This window comes from Lichenostomus cassidix, chromosome 2, assembly GCF_008360975.1.
Source record: "Lichenostomus cassidix isolate B80296 chromosome 2, HeHo_3.0, whole genome shotgun sequence".
NCBI lineage: Eukaryota > Metazoa > Chordata > Aves > Passeriformes > Meliphagidae > Lichenostomus > Lichenostomus cassidix.
In genome coordinates, this window is record NC_139482.1 from 126,576,651 (window position 1) to 126,597,144 (window position 20,494).

A 20,494-nucleotide genomic window follows, 5' to 3' on the forward strand; every position below is an offset into this window, starting at 1 on the left:
TTCCCCGATCCCCGCGGCTGCAGCGGGGCGGGGCGGTGCCGGGGCGGTGCGGTGCCTGGGCGGTGCCGGTGCAGGGGGCGGTGCCGGGGCGGTGCCGGGGCAGGGGGCGGTGCCGGGGCGGTGCGGTGCCTGGGCGGTGCCGGTGCAGGGGGCGGTGCCGGGGCGGTGCCGGGGCAGGGGGCGGTGCCGGGGCGGTGCGGTGCCTGGGCGGTGCCGGGGCTGTGGCGGGGCAGGGGGCGGTGGCGGGGCAGGGGGCGGTGGCGGGGCGGGGCGGTGCCGGAGCTGTGGCGGGGCAGGGGGCGGTGGCGGGGCAGGGGGCGGTGGCGGGGCAGGGGGCGGTGGCGGGGCAGGGGTCGGTGCCGGCGCGGTGCCGGTGCAGGGGGCGGTGCCGGGGCGGTGCCGGGGCGTTGCCGGTGCAGGGGGCGGTGCCGGGGCGGTGCCGGGGCGGTGCCGGAGCCCCGCCCAGTGCCGGAGCCCGCCCGGTGCCGTCCGGCGGCCGCAGCGCCTCCCCCGCGGAGCAGGCGCAGAGCCCGGCGGGGGAAGATGGCGGCGGCGGTGCGGCTGTGGTGGCGCGGGGTGCGCGGCCCCTGTGTGTCCGGCGCCGGGCGGGTAAGGCGCTCTCTGCGCTGCCGGGGCTGAGGGCGGACGGACAGTGCCGCGGGACTGCTCCGCCACCTCCTGCCCCACCGCCCCGGCTCTGCCCGGGCGCCGTTGTCCCGTCAGAGGGAGAGCACGGTGGGTGTCCAGCGCTCCGGCTGCCGGCCTTGGGGAAACAGCCAGGAAGGGGACACGCTCGGCTCTCCTCTGCTCCCGGCGCTGTCGGCCGAGGAGCCCCGCAGAGGTGCGGGCTGAGCTCCCGGGACAGGCCTCCCTCCCATCGCCGGGCGCTGCCGTGCCTCCCACCGGAGCGGTGTCGCCCTTTGGCCCCGATAGCGCAGCTGTGCAAGGCCATTTAGGTACATGGCTGGAATGTTGCTGCCCAAGCAGTGGCGTAGCTGACTTGTGACCGAGTTAATCTTACTGCAGCCTTCCAGTACCTGAAGGGAGCCTACAAGAAAGCCAGAGATGAACTTTTTGCAAGGGCGTGTAGTGACAGGCCAAGGGGGAAAGAGTTCAGACTGAGAGTAGGTTTAGATTAGGTATGGACATGTTGCCCGAAGAAGCTGTTGATGCCCCGTCCCTGGAGGTGATCAAGGCCAGGTTGGATGGCGCTCTGGGCAGCCTGTTCTAGTGGAAGGTGTTCCTGGCCATGGCAGGGGGTTTGGAACGAGATGATCTTTAAGATGCTTTCCAATCCAAATTACTCTATGATTCTGTGACTGTGTGGGTGTTGCTGGAGGCCATTTCTAGTGAGTTTTCCCCGAGCACGGTGCTTCTTGCCGGTGACTGACTTGTGTGTTTCTGAGACGGCTTTCTCCAGTGATTTCACAATTACTTCCATCCCCTGGGTGAGGCTTGTTTTTGGTTTGTCAGTGATTTGGGTGTTTGTTGTTTGATTGGGTTTTTTTTCTAAGCTGTTTACTGGCTTCTTTATATCTGTGCGTGCTTACACCTGAGATTTAATTAAAAACCCCAGCCTTAAGCAGTGGAATGATTAAATTGCATGGATGCTGCCATAGAAGACTCTTGTGCAAGCCATTAAGGAGACAATAGCAGTCTGACTAAAAGATTGCTCAATTATAACAACTTCACGGGCTGGATATCATTACAGTACTTTATTAGTCTTGGTGCAGCCTTCTGCTTTTCTCTGCTATGGCATGTCCTAATCTTCCCCCCTCGAACAGAAGGAAAGCTGTTTGCAATGTATCTTTCGTGGAGAGCAAGACTGGGCTGTGTCTGTCACTAAACAGAGCACCTGATCAGGGAGTCTCAGTACTCATAGGGGTAATCTCCATATCCTGAAGGAAGGGGGAGTCCAAGTGCAGTCTTGATTTACAGTCTGTGCTGTCAGCTGAAATTCTCCAGAGAGAGCTTACCTCCTGAAGAGAGATGAGTAGGGTACTACTAAGAAAGTCCCAGAAGAAAACCTTCGCAGTCCCATTTCATGGAGGCTTAGTAGTATTCTGGTACTCTGAAAGTATGCAAATTTTATTTTCACAGGGAGAATTAATGAACACCAGTGTTTTGCAAGTGTTTAAAGACGGATCCAATCTTAAGAATTGTATTGTTTCAGAAAAAAATGTGATGTTCCTCAGATTTTCTGTTTGGTCAGCTTGCGTTCCTTAGAACCACCTTTAGTGTCTAATTTTTTTTTGGGGTTTTTTTTTTGTGAGAAGCTCTTGCACATTGCTGAAGAGTCCAAATTCCAGAAGGAATCCCTAAAGTGCACATTTGATATAAATTCTGTAGGACTTGCTGTGCTGCTTTATTTTTGTGATAATTCTAGCTTTAGTTCAAGCTTTTCTCTCTGAATTTTGTTCTATGCAGTGCCCACACCTCTTCTTCACTTCTAGTGTTTCACAGAACGCTGAGTTGGAGGGGACCTACAGGGATTATCAAGTCCAGCTCCTAAGTGAATTCCCCATGCAGGGATTGAGCCTGTGACTCTGGTGGTATTAGCACCATGCTTTAAGCTGTATTACGTTGTCAGTGTAATTCTAGGATTGTTCTCTCTTCTTTCACCTGAATTACTTATGCAAGTGTATTACCACACAGAAAGATTCACCTGCTCACCTCTGCAGGCCAACTTTAGGCTCTGTGAAACCCCCAATGCATTGTAACCATGGGATGTGCAGATTGATCATCTATGACAAAAATGTTGTATCTTAATTTTAGTGTTCAAAATGTGAATTAATAAACAGAACAATAAGTGGTAGTATTTTTGCTATTTTAAAACTACCTTTCTTCTTCATGTCAGTCTATTGAACAATTGCAGGGTTTTATTAACAGCATCATACAAGAGTAACCATTCAGTATTCTTTCACAAAATTGTATTAGATTTTTTTTTATTAAACACATTGAAGGCTGAAGTACAAGTTCAAATCAGAGAAAATAAGTATAACTTAGCATTTTCTATTTTTTTTTTTCACGTCAAAAATACAGCAAATTTTGTTTTGTCATACTTGGAAACATTTGCAGCTTTGGGTTAAGGTCATTTTTCTGTTTTAAATTGTAAGGGAATTTCTGAATTATTACTGTAATGCTGCTGTCCCAAGCCATTTAATTCACTATTTAGATTAGGTCTTGAATTAGTTTAGTGTATTAGGATGCTAGAAATATCCTCTTGGCTATTTTTGCTGCAGCTTTCTTGGTGACATCACAAATTTCACATTACATTAGTGGGATGTTTTCTTATTAGCATAGTTTGCTAGATGTAATACTGAATTTTCTTCTTTGTTCATGTGTGTTTTTAAACACGTTCCAACTGTGTGTCTTTTTGCAGGGACCAATCCTTCAGAGGCTAGTTTGCTGTAGATGGTATTTCTGCTGGGACAGGGTGTGATGCTGATAACCTAACCTTTCCCAGTTTTGTCTGGGAAATGGATTGGCTTCCTTAGCAGCTCCAGTAGCCATTAGGGCAGGTCTTATGAGGTTTGATTCTGTCCTGCTCTCCAGTAAAGAAGGTTTGGTTGGATGCAGTAGTAAAGGATCAAAATCTTGACTCTATTACTGAAGGTTTTAAACTTGTAAATACATATGTAACCTTAAAATCCCATAGATTTGTTTATGCATAAAATACAGTGCATATATGACTCTGAAGCCCAAGTCCTGCTGTGATTAGTTGGTAATGGTTTTCCCCATGCTTTAGTAAAAGTGATAGAAAAAATTCACAAAGTACCAAGAATCATTACTAAAATATTTTTTCGGTAGTTCTCTAGTTGCAATAGAATATCTGAATATAACTCAAGTGCTTTCCTAGTCTACTGTTAGCATTTAAGTAAAGGCCCATGTGTTGCTGTAATGCAATCTAGTCATTCTTATATATATTATAGTAAGGTAGTTATGATTGTTACCTCTACTGTCAGGAAAATCTGATCTTGCATAACAGCCCTGCATACAGAAAGGAGAAAAAACCCTAACTTTTCTGGTTTCTTTCATTCAGTTTTTCAGCCGTGGGCCGAATGTGCTGCATCAAGAGAGCAGTGCACCACAAGCTGCGTTCTTCTCACCTCTTCAAAAAGTGATGCTGCCACCAAATAGCTTCCAAGGGAAAGTGGCCTTTATAACTGGTGGAGGTACTGGGCTTGGCAAAGGGATGACAACAGCTTTGTCCAGTTTAGGTGCCAAGTGTGTTATAGCAAGCCGGTAAATATTAATAGAGATGTTTTAGAACTTTCATTTAGTACTGACTGCTGAATAGATCTGTTTTCTTCTTTATAAATCTGAAAAATTTATTCTGTTTATTCGGTTGCTGTACACTTTTAAATTAATATGTCATATTGTGGATTCTAGAAACCTGCAGATTTATCTGGAAATGTTTAGTGGTATAAAAACCAGTAGGAAGAAATAAACTAAGCACATTTTCATGAAATGTGGCAGCAAAATAAATGACTTCAGATAGTACGCATAAATTCAACAAAAACCTTAAAGAGGAAAAAACTTGCAGTGTTCATTGAACATTATTAATATGTTATTACAGGTGTTCTTTGCACACATTTGAATTTCAGTAAATAGTTAAATCCATTCCTATTCTGAATTTTTATATTCTATTTATATATGAATTCTGAATAACAAAAGCTCTGATTTTCCCTTAATAATGACCTTTCTATAGCTGTCTTAACCGTTACAGTAGAGTCTAGAAGCACTTCAAAAACAATACTAGAAAGTCAAAAGAAAAACAATCTCATTTTAAATCAAAATAAACAGAAGTGTGACATTCATCCAAACCATAATTTGGTTTTTTAATTTTAAATGTGAATGTGTGTGTCTCTTATTAATGCTAGTAAAGTAGAATTTAAAACTAATTTTGTTATGATCATGTGCTTTTTTTCTGGCTTATCACATATGATTTATCTTCACAGTCTTCTTCCATAGTCACTTCTGAGTTGCTTTAAAGTAACATTAACCATAAATTACTTATGATGCCTCAAGTGCTGATAAAAATTTGAGACACAGACACACAGTATAGGAAAAGGGTATTACCTTGGTTTAACAGGATTCCAGGTGCACCACAACGACTCGAGCCCCAGCGATATCCCCCGTATACAATTTATGGACCCCCTAGATTAGCATACTTATCTAGAAGTCTCCAATGAGAAGTCTAACAAATGAAGTAATTGCCCCCTTATTAAAATTACCTCCCCCCAAAAAGGTTACAACTCAGTTTAAAAAAACACATCTCAGTGATGGGGATCTGTTCAAGGTTGGTGCCTCATGCTCTTGAGATTGTGGGGATGTTTCGTCTTCCCCAAAGAATTCTGGGCAGGGCAAGGCTACAAGGGTTATAAACATGCAGGGTTGAGATACAGGGATTAAAAAGTACAGGAATGGGGAAGGGTAAAAAGATATATAAAAAAAGTGTAAAAGTATAATGAAAAAAGGACAAAAAACCCATCAGGCATCACTTAAAAGTTTTCTTTCAGAAAGTTAGTGGTTAAACATAATTTTAATCTTAAAGCTCAGTTTTCATGAAGATCAGCAACATGCATGTGTACATGCACATGCTTTAAGTTTTAGTTCATATTTGCTCAGAAAAAAGACATTTTAGTAATCTGAATTGTAATTGCGTTTAACTGACATAAGGGATGTTAATACTTATTTCTAGGAAGCTGGATGTTTTGAAAGGAACAGCAGATGAAATTTCTTCTAAAACAGGGAATAAGGTAAATTTTTGCCCAATCGTGAACATATTACATGTTATTCTCTATATTGGATTTTATTTTGTATTTATGTGCTTCTGTGGGCTTATTTAATTTATGAGTGATATAGTTTTTAAGTCTTACAACTGTCTTTCCATTATTATTTAGGTTCATGCCATCCAGTGTGATGTGAGAGATCCAGTTTCAGTTAAGAATGCTGTTGCTGAAACAATCCAAGTGGCAGGACATCCTGATGTAAGTCTTCTAGGGAAAGGAAAGAACTCACTGTTTCTTACTGAAAATACTTTGCACAATATGTATGAAGGAAGTTACTAAGATAAAAAGTTAATGGAATGTAAAAAGGCACTATACAGAAGAGTGGCAGTACTTCAAGGTAATGCTAACACTCATAGTTAGACTGGTTACTCTGTTCCTGTGGTTCTTAAAATAGTGGCCAAGTAGACAAAACATTTTTATCCTTACTCTGAGGACTAACATCTTCTTTTAAATTGTGGGACAATTCTGGAGGGATTCTTTGACTTAAAGGGGTGGATATTGCCCTTAAATCTTCCTGGAAAGGGGACCTACTTGTGTTTGCTGATTTACATCTCTTGCTCATTAACACTGTGCCTCACAAATTAGGAATGGAAGTAATCATAAATATCTTCTTTGGTGCTTGCTTAGCTTATTAATATACACAAAGAAGGTTCCAAATTGAAGATTAAATTCTCATAAAATCAAGAAAAAGGTCTTCAGTCAAGCCAAGCATTTGGTTTTTAATAGTTTGGCACAAAACAACAGAGCTCTTTACATCAGAATTTGAGGAGGGTGATCTGGTTGAGTCTGAAGGATGATAGTCACCAAATTCTGATTTGATTGTGCGATAACAACTTGGATTTTGCTAGCTGATAGAAGATGTGATGATGTAGCATTGTGGTAAAGGACAGTCAGATTTAAAACTGTTTACTGTAAATTTAAAACTGTTGTATTGTAGACAATTTGCACTTACCAGGAGCTTCCTACAGATATGGTGGAGAACCTACTGAATTTTAAATACCGTAAAAAGTGGAGAAATTGTATGCTATGTAGCTGTATAGCTGTATGCTATAGCAGTGCTAGAAATAAGGCAACTCACTGTCCTGATCTGTAGACAAGATTCTCTGGGTATTATTTTGACTATTAGTTCATGCAGTTTTTAGCCAAAGTCAAAATCACGATCTTCACGTTTTAAGTGTGTGCAGAGGGGGAGGAGATTTTTTCCTGTGTAGTTTTTTTTAGAACACCAGTAATTTTCTGAATAAATGCTTCCCATAACTTGTTCTTTACAAGCATTTACCTTCTCTTTAATTTCACATATTCTGTGTATTTAAGATAGACTGCAGAGTAAATTGAATGCTCAGTCTGTTTGTCCAGTTTTTCTCTTAGGTGCAGACATGAGAAGCTTGTGAATCCTGGGTATCACTCACTGCCACCCTGCATCTGTGGTGAAGATCTCAAATATAGAAGTTAATGGCAGTGACTTGAAAGTCCTTCAGGCTTTGTTTTGTTCATTCAGTTCCCAAGAGGGTTACTCCCAGTTAGAAAGCAATCATTCTTTTGTCATGGATTCTTTCGGTAGTCCTACATAACCTCAAAGATCATATTGTGCAGTCTTCAGTTCACTATTTTTATTATTGTGTCTTTCCTGTATTTATTCAGTAATTCAAGTAACCTCCTCGTTATCTCAAGGTTTTTGGTTTTTTTTTTCCTTCAGATTTCAGGGAGGCCTTTAAATTGAATTTGCTGTCCCTATGTATAACTTACGCCGGTAGTATATTATTAGTTTTACATTCATGTAATATGTAATGTCCCCTGTTTTGTTATTGAAAATTCTAATATCTTCATTAGAATTTAGACCAGAAGTTCTTCAGGACAAAGAGTACGTACAAACCTACGTAAATCGAGGTGCCATTCCATAAACAGAACACCATTTTATTGCTTCAGCACATTATATTATTAAATACCCTAGATCTGGCTACATAGTTTTTGGTTCAAATACTGCTTATGTGATGCTTAGTCCCCTTAAGAAAATGTGTCTAATTTACTGGCTTGAAGGGCTAAGCAAATGATAAAGTATCCTCTGCCTGATTATTGTTCGTGGGAAGTGATGGATGTACATCTGTTCAACAGAAGTTTTGTAGTAGTTGTTTGCAGCACACTGTATCATAATATTCTCATCATGACTGATTTGACTTCCTGTTATGCAACAGTCACTTCATCCAGGCTTTAGTTATCAGGTTGCCTGAACTTCTTTTGCTTTTGTTCCCATGCATCCATTGTATTAAATACATATGATGTTGGAGTTCGATAGGGACAAACTTTTCATGTAAGGATGTACGTGAGACACTATGGAAAACAGTGACTTATTCACCCTCTGCATTTAACAGTTCCTCAGTACTAGAATAGGACCTACAGTAGTTTGGAGACACAGCTTATTTTTTGTTACTGATACTGTATCTGTGCTACAGATGTTAAAATTTCTGAAGGATTATTCTCTGTCTTCTCCTACCCCCGTACCTCATTTGATGAGTCTATTTTTACTTTTGTCCCTGGAAACACTAGAAAGTTCCTTGTAAATTCTTTACTTTTGCCTCAGGAAAAGTTATTTTTAGTGAACTCTTTTCCTTCATGTGTTCCAGGTTGTGATTAACAACGCAGCTGGAAACTTTATTTCCCCTTCTGAACGACTTTCTGCTAATGCCTGGAAAACAATAACTGATATTGTACTTAATGGTACTGCTTTTGTAACTCTGGAAATTGGAAAGGAGCTCATTAAAGTACAAAAAGGTATCTAAAGCATTGTGAAATACTATTACTTGCTTTCCTTGCCTTACTATTATTATAGCCAGTTTTAAAAGTTTGAAGAGAAATACAATTTGTAACATTTTTAAAGAATTTTTCAGTGAATTAATTTTTCGTTGAAAGCTGTACTTGTAGATCTGGCTAACAATTACTTCATTGTGGCATTAGGCCTTAGAATTGGACCCAGAGTCCAACTGAGGTTTAATATAAAAATCTGATTGCAGAGTTCTAGTTGTAAAACATTTTTAAAATCAAAAAAATAAGGCCTCGTGTTAAAAAAAGAAAAAAGCTGGTTTTTGTTCTGTGTATTCTCTGTGTATGTTAATTTCATTGAACTAAACAAGAGATATTTATTTAAATGAACAACAACTCAGGATATCCGTGAATTTTCCTCCTACAGTAAAATAAAATTTACAGCTGTGCTATTTGACAAATAGTACTAGAGAATATTACCTTTGAGATAATTTGAAAAATAATTTTGAAATTTAAATCAGTATTAGATTTTATTGTCCCAGGTTTAATTCTTAGTTCTAGACTACCTAGAAGTTTAATCCAATATCACAGCTTTACCTTAAAAATAGGACGATTCTTTTATATACTATTTAGCCAAAGATTTATTTAGCCAGATTATTGTTTCAAAAGTAAAGACTTGCCCTTCTATGTTATATCATAGATTATATACAAGGAGCTGCTTTTATTTTACATTCCAGTTGTAAATTCAAAAACAATGAGTTTATTTTTTGATCAGAATGATATAGTGTCAAATTCCTTTAAAAGTAGGGAGATATAATTTGGTTTTCCGTGTGCCCTCACTTCTGAATCCTGTTTTCTAGGTATGGCCACTGTGTTGAAATAATACTTTTGTATTTGCACTGTATTTCTCTAATCTCTGACTTAGCTGAATTTCTTCAAATCTCCTCTCCAAAAAGTACTCCATGATCTTATACTGTTTAATTATAACAATATAAAGTTAAAGTTGTTTCAGTAGGCCTGTAACAGTTTTTGTTAGTGTACAGGTATTGTCCTCCATGTTTTAGCAGCACATGAAAAAATAATTTCCACCATTCTAGTGCTGATATTCCCACATTAAAAACTCATCCCACTATTACTTACTATATCATTACAGCAGACCATTGAAATAGTTTGCCTTATGGTCTTCCAGGTGCATGTAGTGTGCTCATATAGTAATGTGAGATACGAATTCAAGCATGCTTTTGTTTTTGTTGTTGTTGAATGAAAAGCTACTTTCCTTACATCCATCCTTAAATTTGGTAAAATCCAGAAGTCATTCACCTTCACGTTGTCTCTCTTCCTTTCACTTCTAAGCTTCCCAAACATGTGAATTTCTTTTGCTATTACTTGCATGTCTTCTTTCTAGAGGATTCCACCTGTAAGTAAGACTTTTTATTTAAGGCTTTCTTCAAGACATGTTCTTGCAAGTCAAGTGTAACTGTTTGTTGTCTCACATTCATTTTCTTTTTACTTGATTGTTTTTTTTAGTTTGAGCAGATACCTTAGTTTCTAAAGTGATGCTACCTAGTGCAAATGTTTTAGAGCAGTCTATGAGGATACTACAAATCTGACAGTTTCTAGAACACTGGGACATCCTTTAGGTCTGCAGCATGACCTACATTAAGTCTAATGTAAATAATAAAAGTTCTCTGCTTTTAGACTGCAAGTTTGTGTTGGGTATTTAAAAGGAATTTGTTATCTGCTAGCGTGTTACTTATTTTTACAAAGTGCGAGGAGTTAATTGGTCAGTTATTGTCCATTTTATGAATATAGGCTTTAGAAATAAAAGTTGTGTATGAGCTGAAGCGTACTTTAAATACCAGAGCTGTAAATTTTGTTGCTTCTGTGTTCTGTTCACCTAGCTTGCCTCTATTTAACCTGTATTTTTAAAAAATGAGTGTTTTAATTCTACAAAATGTATAATTAAGAACCATCTCTAGATAACTTCAGAGTTGTTCTGTGTGTTGATTTTTCCTTTCAAAGTCTCTCAGTGTAGAGTCCTTTTTTATAAACAGGGCCCATGTTTTCTGGATATTTGCTGGCATTTCAATTAGTGTTTGTTTATGGTTCTCTTTGGTTTCTCGTGTGTAATATTACTGTCATTTTTTACCTAAATTTCTGCTTACATACAATCTACTGGTAATGTATATAGTTTTAGAAATATCCCCATGGCAGCTATTCTAATTAAATTCTTTTTAAAATACAGTAAGTAGAACAGTTATTTTGGTTACTATGACATAAGCAGTGACCTGTCATCCCTTGTCCTTCATTTCCCAGCTACAGTAAGCTCATGCCAGTCATTGATCAGACAGTTAGAATTTGCAGGATTCTATTAAAGAAAGATTAAATGAGCAGTTGTGGTTTCTATTATTTTCCAGAATGTTTTTTGCTAAATCTGTTATAAAATATAGAATATAAAAGAAAGTAGTTCTTTTATAATCGTTTGTTGTGATAATAATTGAAAAAGTTAAGCCGGTTAACTCTGTAATAGGCTCTATCGCAAAAAAAGCTTCTGAAAATTTCTTAAAAATCTTTATTTTTCTGCGTAAACTTTAACTCTAGCCCTCAAGTGTTATTTTCAGATTATGCCAAACCTAACTGTTAAAGCTGATTTTTTAACTTGTTTCCCCCCCCCCACCCCCCCGCCCCTCAGGAATTGATGGATTTAGGGCGAAATATGTGGTTAGTGACAACTAGACTAGGGCAGCTTCTGAAAAACACTGGAAGATCTTTGGCCTTCACTCCAGTTAGACTGATTTATGCATTGAGTTCATTATTAGTAGAAGTCTGAGGGCTTAGACCTTCGGAACCTAATCAAATAGCTATTTGCACTTACCTGGAACAACTCTTAACAGTCATGCAAAAGAGGGAACTGAAATAGAAAAGCTTGAAAAGAAAGTGTCAAAGACTATATTTTTAAAATGCCTTCTCACTACACAGAGTGAAATGCCATCCCTAAAACGTGAGCTGCAAACTTCTGTACCATTTAGCTTGCTTTTACCTTAAGTTCAGAGTTTGATCTGCATGGTTTTTTTGTTTGTTTGGTGTGGTTTGTTTTTTAAATGTTTTTGCAACTTCTAGGAGCAGCATTCCTGGCTATTACAACAATTTATGCAGAGAGTGGTTCAGGATTTGTGTTACCAAGTGCATCTGCCAAAGCTGGTGTAGAAGCGATGAGCAAGTGAGTAATACAGCAAAATGTGTGCTTTGGTTTTCACATCCTTAAAATGGGGTAATTGGTCTATAAAAATGGAGCTAGTTGGTACAGTCCACCTATTCCACCCTACCATAAGAGTTTGATCCAGGCTGCAGTATCCTGGCAGGAAAATAGTATGCTGAAAGCTTCTTACAGAGGGAATTATTAACTGTTACTGTTTTTATCACAAGACCAAGATAAGAATAAGCAGAACTATTTTGGCAATTGCAAGTCCTAAAGTTCATTCAAAGAGTTCTGATGATCAGATTCTCTGGCATTATCATAGGTGAACCAGCACGTAAAGACAGTTATTAGGGGAACTGTTAGAGATCTTTAGCAACATCCACATTCTTCTGTTTGAGGAAAAGATGTGCATGTTATTTGGGTGCAGTATACTGTGGCTTCAGTTCTGTTTCCTATCACTATTTAAAATTAAGGTCTGCAGTTCTACTCAGGTCAGAGCAGTGCCGTGTTGATGTACCCATGTCACTCAGCAATCAAAAGGCTATCTCTCATTTTTAACTTCAGGCTAGTCCTTTGTAGCACATAAATCTTCCTCTGCACTTCTGCAGAAAGAATTGAATAGTTTGGCAGCCTTTTAGTAGCTAGAATTCTGTATCCACAGAAAAATGAGGGACTGAGTAATGGTCTTGATTTCTACAGAAATGTGTGCTTTTCAGAGACTTTGTGACTCAGCTAATTCATTCACCCTAGCAGATCCAAAGTACTCATTACGCAGAGAAAATGCCATAAAACAAAATTATTCCAGTGGTCCCATTTTAGAATGTACCCTCTGGTTTTTGTTATTTTAAAACGTGTAATGTGAGAGTTATGTTTCCAGAGAGACATGATGGCCTAACAGTTGTTTGTTAAGGAATTCAAGTGCCAACACCATCCATGATTTGCAGGGCCGAAAGAATTGTTCCTTCCTGCTGCTTTATCTAGATTCATCTATTAAATCAATATTCCTCTGTTTGTGAAGATTTTTTTTGCTTCCCTGAAATTATTTTGATAAGTACAAAAGAACCCCTTAAGTAGAAACATCTGCTTCAGGAATGTTCTAGTATTTATACATTTGATTAAATTTAATTTTTTTTTTCTGAATAGGATTAAAATACTGTATTTAAAATATTGATGCATTCTGTTAATGAATTTTTAGGTCGCTTGCGGCTGAATGGGGTAGATATGGCATGAGATTCAATGTGATTCAACCAGGTCCAATAAAAACAAAGGTACATGGCATGAAGTGAAACACAGCCTTGAATATGCTTTGTAGTACACTTACCTTTACAACAGTCTAACCTTTCTGGAGCTTTAAATTCTAGTATGATTTATTTGGTAGGCAAGACTGTGCTGGAATATTGAACACACTTCCTTCTTAGTCTTTTTGCAAAATAGGTTTTCTTGAACTTCTGAGACCTGTCACTGTCCTCTCTACTACACTTGATATAAACTGAACCTTGTTTTAGTGTTTCAAAGAATTGATATATCAAAGTGCTTAAATGCTGATTCTTATCTCTGTGTAGCTAGTTTGTCAAACATTCTTACACTTGTGAGTGAATTCTTACACTTGTTGGAGTAAGTTTCTAACACTTGTTTCTGCCTGTACCCCTAATTTTTAAACAAAACATCTCATCAGTTCCAAAATCTTAGAATCTCTTTTAGGTATATGAGAACAGAATCTCACTAGTTTTGTTGAAAATCTCAAAACTAGAAAGAGAAAAACTAAGTTGGCAAGGAAATGAGAAGCTTGGAAGTGAGTGAGAAGGAGCACTGGAGGGTTTGAAGGAAGTAATCCAGAGCAGCTGGAACAGGAAGAATAAAGAAAACATTCCTGCAAGAAGAGAAAGGAGTATCCATTTCCCATTGAACCAAATTATTATGATTATGAGCACTAACAACTAATAATGGTATTACTTCTTCCTGTAAAATATTTCACAGTTGTTTTTGCTGTTGTTTTGGGAACAGGATTGCAAGTGTTGTTTCTTTTTTACTTTTTTTGTTTGTTAGCTTACTATTTATTTCCTTTTTCCCTTTTGTCAGTTTTAGATGCTACACTGGAAAACTTAGTTTTAACTCTTTCCACTGTAAAGAAAAGTAAGTGGCAGGATTATAAGAATGTTGAAATAGCATTAGGGGATCAGACCAAAAGTTCTCCAGGGTTTGTATCTTGTGTATTTTAAAGTAAGAATAGAAGAAAAACATTTGGCAAATGAAGGGATTTAAATGTCAATATTGCTACCTTCCGTTAATGTTCCTATTTTGCACTAATAGTGGATGGAGATACTGTGTGTTCTCTAATGGTACATTTGGTGTGTGGTTCCAACTTAAAATTTCCCTGAAAGAATAAAAAGGCAGACAGCAAAATCAAGGTTTTCTGCCCTAGGGGCAATATCCATGTCTTTAAAACATACTGTTGTAAATCAGGATGGGAGAATAAAAAGGCATACAAGTACAGCGCCGTTAGGCTTATAAACTAGCAATTAAAAACATATCAGTAGAAGATGTAAATGGCATGATTACAGCTATGATTACATGAAGTATAATGCTTTAAGTCGTTATTTCAGTAACTTAACATAAATGTAACTGATACATATATGATTTTGAGTGAGATTATTTCCTTGTGGAGGAGCCAGGGAGCAAAAACGCCCTTTATTTCCTAGACAATTTTATGCTATTCAAGTACTTAAGCTTCCAGTGGCTTCCTTTAGCTTTAGCAGTTGCTGCAATTTAACTAAACTTGATTTTTTTTTTCTTTTCCATTTTATTTACTCTGTCATGTATAATTTATTTTTTGTCACTTACCTGTTCCTCTTCTCCCCTTGTTCCTCTCTTTTGCCCATGCAGCAATTTTGAGTCTTCATTATTTCCTCAAATGTTTATCAAGGGTGTTTGAGGAAAAAAGATAATTAACCCCTTTTGTGTTTCACAGATAGATGGTGGGTGACTATCCCCAATGTGTTAAATTCCAACTTATCAGTAGATGCATATCAGTGCAACAGGGATAAAATATTTTTTCTTTTCTACTTCCTTCTTTTTCATGATAGTGAGGGTGTAGACAGCTTACTCACAAATACTAACTTCCATATTGTGTGTGTGGAGTCAAATCCTGTTGGATTTTATTTTCTGATGTAGTTATAACTTTTTTTTGTTTCTTTAAATTCTCAGGGTGCTTTTAGCCGCCTTGACCCAACAGGCGCATTTGAGAAGATGATGATTGAGAGGATTCCCTGTGGTCGTCTGGGAACTGTAGAAGAAATTGCAAATCTTGCTGCCTATTTCTGCAGTGACTATGCAAGCTGGGTTAATGGAGCAGTGAGTTTTGGTTGATCTTGTTTATACAATTAACCTAATGATGGTGTGAGTATTGCTGATACTTTTTTAAAGCCCAGGTTTGAGAAATGAAACAAAACATTTCACCTTAAAATTCCTTACAAGTATTATTCACCTTTCAAGTGTAGTGCATGGTTGTTAGCATCTTTAAAAAGAGCTTTTAGAAGTGATTGAATTGCATTATTTTGAGTATAGGCATTTCTCACCCAAATCAGTAAAAATTGCTTTCACAGTTCCTAACAAGGGAATACTACAGAAATCCCACTATTACTAAATACACTGTTTATGCTTTTTCTAGGTTATTAGAATGGATGGTGGAGAATATGTTTCTATGGCAGGAGAATTCAATGACTTGAAAAAGGTATTAATTTCCTTGCTTGCTATTTTACATTCAGACACTTTGATGTGTAATTATTATATGAAATTCCAATAAAATTCTCTTTTCTTCTGTTAGGTTACCAAAGAGCAGTGGGATATGATGGAAGCAATGATTAGAAAAACAAAAGGCTCCTAAAGTACAAAACTTTATGGTGGAGATTCTTGGAAATGAATCACTACTTTTTCATTAATATTTAGAAATAACGAATTGAGAAATAGCCTTCACAATCTTTTGTATGCTAATTTCAATAAAATACTTTGAACTTGTTGTATTTTAAATACAGTTGGTATATTTTTCCAGTCTAAAATCTATTCTGTTGCCAATAGGGGACAATAGTTGGTCACTAGAATTTTATTGTTTACATTGTCTTAACAGAGCCATGCCATGGTCTACAATCAGCGCTTTTTTTTTTTTTCCTAATCTTTCTGAGGGTTTTTTTTTCTCCTCAGATATATGCAACTGTCTCATAATATTGTAATTCCAATAGCATTTCAGTGCTAGCATAACTGAATGTAATCATTGATCTGAAGAGAGAAACAAAATATTAAGTCCTAATCTTCACACTCCAATAAAAAGTTCTAAACTTGCAAATACAGTTTCAAGTTATTAGCTAGACTGCATACACTGAGAAAGGGTGTAACTCCTGTGGTTACTTGGGAAATCTTGAATTGCAAAACCATCTTGGTCTCATCTTCTGTGACATTTGCAGTCTGTTAATTATCTTATTCTGAACTTTAAAAATGGCATTTACGGACTGCAGTGCCGTTCTAAGGAGCTTGCTCTTTGTCGTGATGAAGTTAATGTTCTTGAAAATGAGAAACTGAAAATCATTTGTTATTAACATATGTGTGACTATGGGACCCTCTCCATGAAAGGTAGTTTATATAAAGCTGTTAAACGATGTTGGTAAATTGGGACTGAAAGTGTTGAAACCTCATTTGGTTAGATTTAAAAAAATCCCTAGGTTTCATTTGCATTCACAGGCTAGTGCTAACAAAACTTTAAGATGGTACTACCTCTGAATCTAGTCAGTTTATCCATCCCAAATAAGCAGGTGATAAAAAAAATTGCTTTCATCCAAATTTAGAGAGTTGGTAGTTTTTGTCTGTCTTGCCTCAGACAATGGCTGGAATTCTTCAAATAAATTATCAGACTCTGACCTTTAGAGCCTGAAATCAATACCTTTTTTTTTTTACTTTGGTGTTTAACCAGAGATCCAGTCTGTTCCCACATTCAAGCACGTACATAGTTTTATGTGCTTTGAGACTGGTACAGTGATTTAGGAGTCAGGATAATAGAATTAATTCAAAGATGTCTTCCTTCAGGTGCTGGTGACAGTCGTATTTTTTCACACAATCGGGCATATTTAACTAATGCCAACATTTGACTATGAAGTCACTTGATTGCCTTATTACAAATCTGAGGCAAACTAAGATATGTTCTGCTGAAAGTGTGGAATGTATTAGCAAAGGCTTCCACGTGCCTTTCTCCTGTGAGTGATGGTCCTGTGCAGGATTGAATAGCCACTGAAGATAAAACGAAGTAACTGCGTTTATCATAGCAGCCTTCAAGTTGTTTGAGCATAATGTAAAGCTTTTACATGGTAACTTGGGTTTGGCACGCCTGTCGTCAAGATAAAATCTGGCATCATAACCATGTCTTTCCCCCAAAAAGTGATTTAATTGAGAAGTTAGGCCCATATATACTGGTTTTTGCTTGTCATCCTTCACATACGTTTGTAGTCTCTCTTTGTATGGGACACAGTTGCTGACCCTTGGAAAAAAAAAAGTGATTCAGAAAAAGTATTCAAATATGTGTTTGTGACTTGGTAACATCAAGTATTTTTCTGCAGTGTTTAGTAGGTTATCCTCTGGAGACAGACTGTCAATAAAAATAAGTTCCTATCAGTCTCTTGCATCTGTGGGTTTCTGTGATATACTATAGGTAAGTGTGCCATGTGGTTGAAGTGCTGGACTGAGATGGGAGATGTCTGTGCCCAGTCTCTGAAATTGTCAGAGACTTCGTGTGACCTGAAGTCATTTGTGTTGCCTGTGACCAGGACAGGTGCACCTTGCAGCAATCTCTCAGGAGCTGGTCATCTGAAGCAAGAAGACTGGTATGTTCCTTTTAGCTCACAAAACCTAGATCCTGTATGGGGCGCAGGTGGAAAAGATAAAAGAGGCATATTCCAAGTCTCAACATGAAGTTGGGATCTAGTTTATACTTGGTTTTGGGGGCTAGGAAGTACTTCTGCCTGTCATATAGCTCTCTTTCCTGTGTATAAAAGAGTAGTAACATAGGATGGCAGATTTTGCTTCATCTGATAACGTCAAAATACTGAAGGGAGGCTTCTTAAAGACTGTCTTGTAAAGACATACTGGGGATTTATTTAATAACAGAATGTTTGTCATTTGCAGAAATGGGTACTGCTTCTGAAGTATCATCTACCTGTTTACTGTTCATAGCTAAATTAATTATAAATTGTAAGGTTACAAACAGCCCCCATTTTTAAAGCATATGTTATTCAGTGATGGAACCAGAAAGCACATTTTAAGTTTTAATGAGCATCCATAGTAAGAATACTATCTTGCCTATGCCAGTGACATCCATTTCAAACTACACGTTAGTTGCTTTTAGGTGCTGAACATTTTGTCTTGATAAGATATATGCAATATGTTGATGCAGGCTTTAGAAATGGCATATAATGTTTTAAGGGTTATATGTTTCTTAATTTACAAAATATTTGCTAATATATAGCAAAAAACATAACTGATCTTGTCATCCACTGCTGCAGGAGCATGGAGTAGTCTGACTGGGACATCTTCCTGTAATAAGAGTTGTTAGACTTGGTAGGAACAGGAAAGGAACATTACTATGAAGGCATGAATCCTAAACATCTCAAGTTTATTTTTTAATAAAGTTTATATTTTAACTACAATGTAATTGTTACTGAAGTAGCAACACATGATATCTGAACTCAGGAAAAGAATAAGAGAAGCTTTGTAACTGCTACCAAACCCGGGCAGCGTCTGGTTTGGAAATTCCAAAAGAAGCTGTTCATAAATGCTGATGATGATTAGACTGTCCTGAAAAAATCATAAAATATTGCTAAAACCAAGAGGTGTCCAATCCATAAGCATGCTCCACAGCATTGTATTACACACAGACTGACATAAAGCAGTCATCACAGCTACTTCATTCCAAACATAACTAAACTGGCAGGAGATAGTGTCCTAATTGTCTTAGGCTGGCATATTTGCCCTGAGATTATTACATTCCTCACCCTATCTGAGATTGCCAGTGAGCCACAATGTAAAGGGAAGGATGAAAATAGTACTGCTTTGTAGCAAAATAATTTTATGAAGTTGGAGGGACAGGAGGGTGGAGGAATGAGTCAGAAAAGGTGATGGTGTACATTGGAGATTGCAACAGGAGTCAGTTGGGTTGCAGAGGCAGTTTAATTTTCACGAAATACAAGGAAACTTCCCTAAAATCCAAGTACCTTTTTTAAAAATAACTATTGCGTGACCCATCAGTCAAAGGTGTTATCACTTTCACGAACTCAGCTTGGAGACACCCACAAAGGAGATTGATTTTCTGTTTTCAACTGAAAAGCACATCTTGTCTGCTTAATTAAATCTTGAAATTCCCTTTTTTATTTCTGCTGGTGATTTTCTGTCTCTGAACCTGTTAAAATTTATTAGATTAATTCAGTGCTGCAGAAGTGGTATTGTGCTGTAGGAGGGACTTATCAACAAGTTATGAAAATCATTTAAGGTTGCAAATGAGAGAGATCTGTTGTGTTACCTCTTCACTTTGATACTAGAACTGCTGTCAGTCATTAGATCTCCTACTTCTGGGAATTCTCTCCTCTTGAATATTTTAATTACTGCTGGGAATATTGCTTATATTTCCCAGATTGAGAATTTGCTTTACAAACAGAAGATGACACTATTTGAGGGAACTGTGACTTCCTACCTGTCCATACTGGCTTACTACTTCATTGGCACTGAACTGCTCATTTATATTTACTTTTTTTCCCATACTGACAATGTGTAACTAAAGACACTGAATTGCAAGAAAGTTTGTACCTTTGTCTAACTCCATTAAGCCTCTTGTATTATAACTGCTAAATAAAAGTAAACCCACTTGAACCAAGGTAACCCCACGGTCTGTAATGTGATCATTTAATATGCAAGCAAATTAAATAGTCTTTGGGATTTGAGTGCACTGACCTGCTTTTAGTTGCTGTAGAACAACTCCAGTTGATTTCAGAGGGAATTGAAGGTGCTCAGCACTTCAGAAAATCAGGCCATGTATATTTGGGTGCCTAAATATGTGTTCTGTATCTCACAGACACAGCAAGTAGTACTGGATTTCAGTTTCTCTCCATAACCAGTGGCTATAACTATGATTATGATGAGGGCTTAGTATAAATCAGAAAAAGCAAACCTTGTGTAATGAAACAAAGCCTTAAGTGAGGTTTAAGTGGAGTTTAGCAGCAGTGTGTGTATTTTGTTCATTTATGAAGTTCATTTTGCATAAAAGCACTGCTGGCTGTCAGCACCCTGGGCTGTATTTGACACTTGCCCATGGAATATGGTGTTTAGAAATTTATCAGCTTGTATGGATAATCTTTTCAAAGATGGATAACTAAGTTGTCAACAGGGAGGATTAGATCAGTGCTATGATACTGTGCATGAACTGTTGAAGATAGAACAGTGCAGCAGTGAACAAACGAAAGCCAAATTGCTTGCTTCAAGGGCTGTGTTCAATCCTGATTAAGTCATTGGTGGAAATTCACATGATGTTCTCCATAATGGTCAGCTGGGCAGTGTTAGTGGCCCCTGAGGTGCCCTGATGGACGGTGGTGTGGGCCCAGCTGGAAGTGAGCACTCTGCCTGACCTGGTTTACTTGTCTCAGCAAACTGCATTTATATAGCCAACGGTTTATGAAGGGCCTAATAGTTATTATTGTTATTATTCTTTCCGTTT

The 20,494-nt window shown here is 38.2% G+C and overlaps 1 protein-coding gene across 2 annotated transcripts; it reads left to right on the forward strand.

Annotated features, from left to right (window-relative positions):
- Window positions 1-466: 466 nt before the first annotated feature.
- On the forward strand, window positions 467-15,777 carry DECR1 (2,4-dienoyl-CoA reductase 1). 2 transcript variants are annotated; one of them, XM_085053166.1, is made up of 10 exons: window positions 467-609; window positions 4,043-4,245; window positions 5,705-5,762; window positions 5,907-5,993; window positions 8,417-8,564; window positions 11,673-11,772; window positions 12,947-13,019; window positions 14,956-15,102; window positions 15,419-15,481; window positions 15,575-15,777. In XM_085053166.1, the coding sequence occupies exons 1-10, from the start codon at window positions 544-546 to the stop codon at window positions 15,632-15,634; spliced, it is 1,005 nt and encodes a 334-aa protein (XP_084909292.1). In that variant the 5' UTR covers window positions 467-543; the 3' UTR covers window positions 15,635-15,777. The 2 variants fall into 2 exon arrangements, with proteins under 2 accessions (XP_084909292.1, XP_084909293.1); XM_085053167.1 differs by lacking the exon at window positions 467-609 and adding an exon at window positions 614-735.
- Window positions 15,778-20,494: the final 4,717 nt, after the last annotated feature.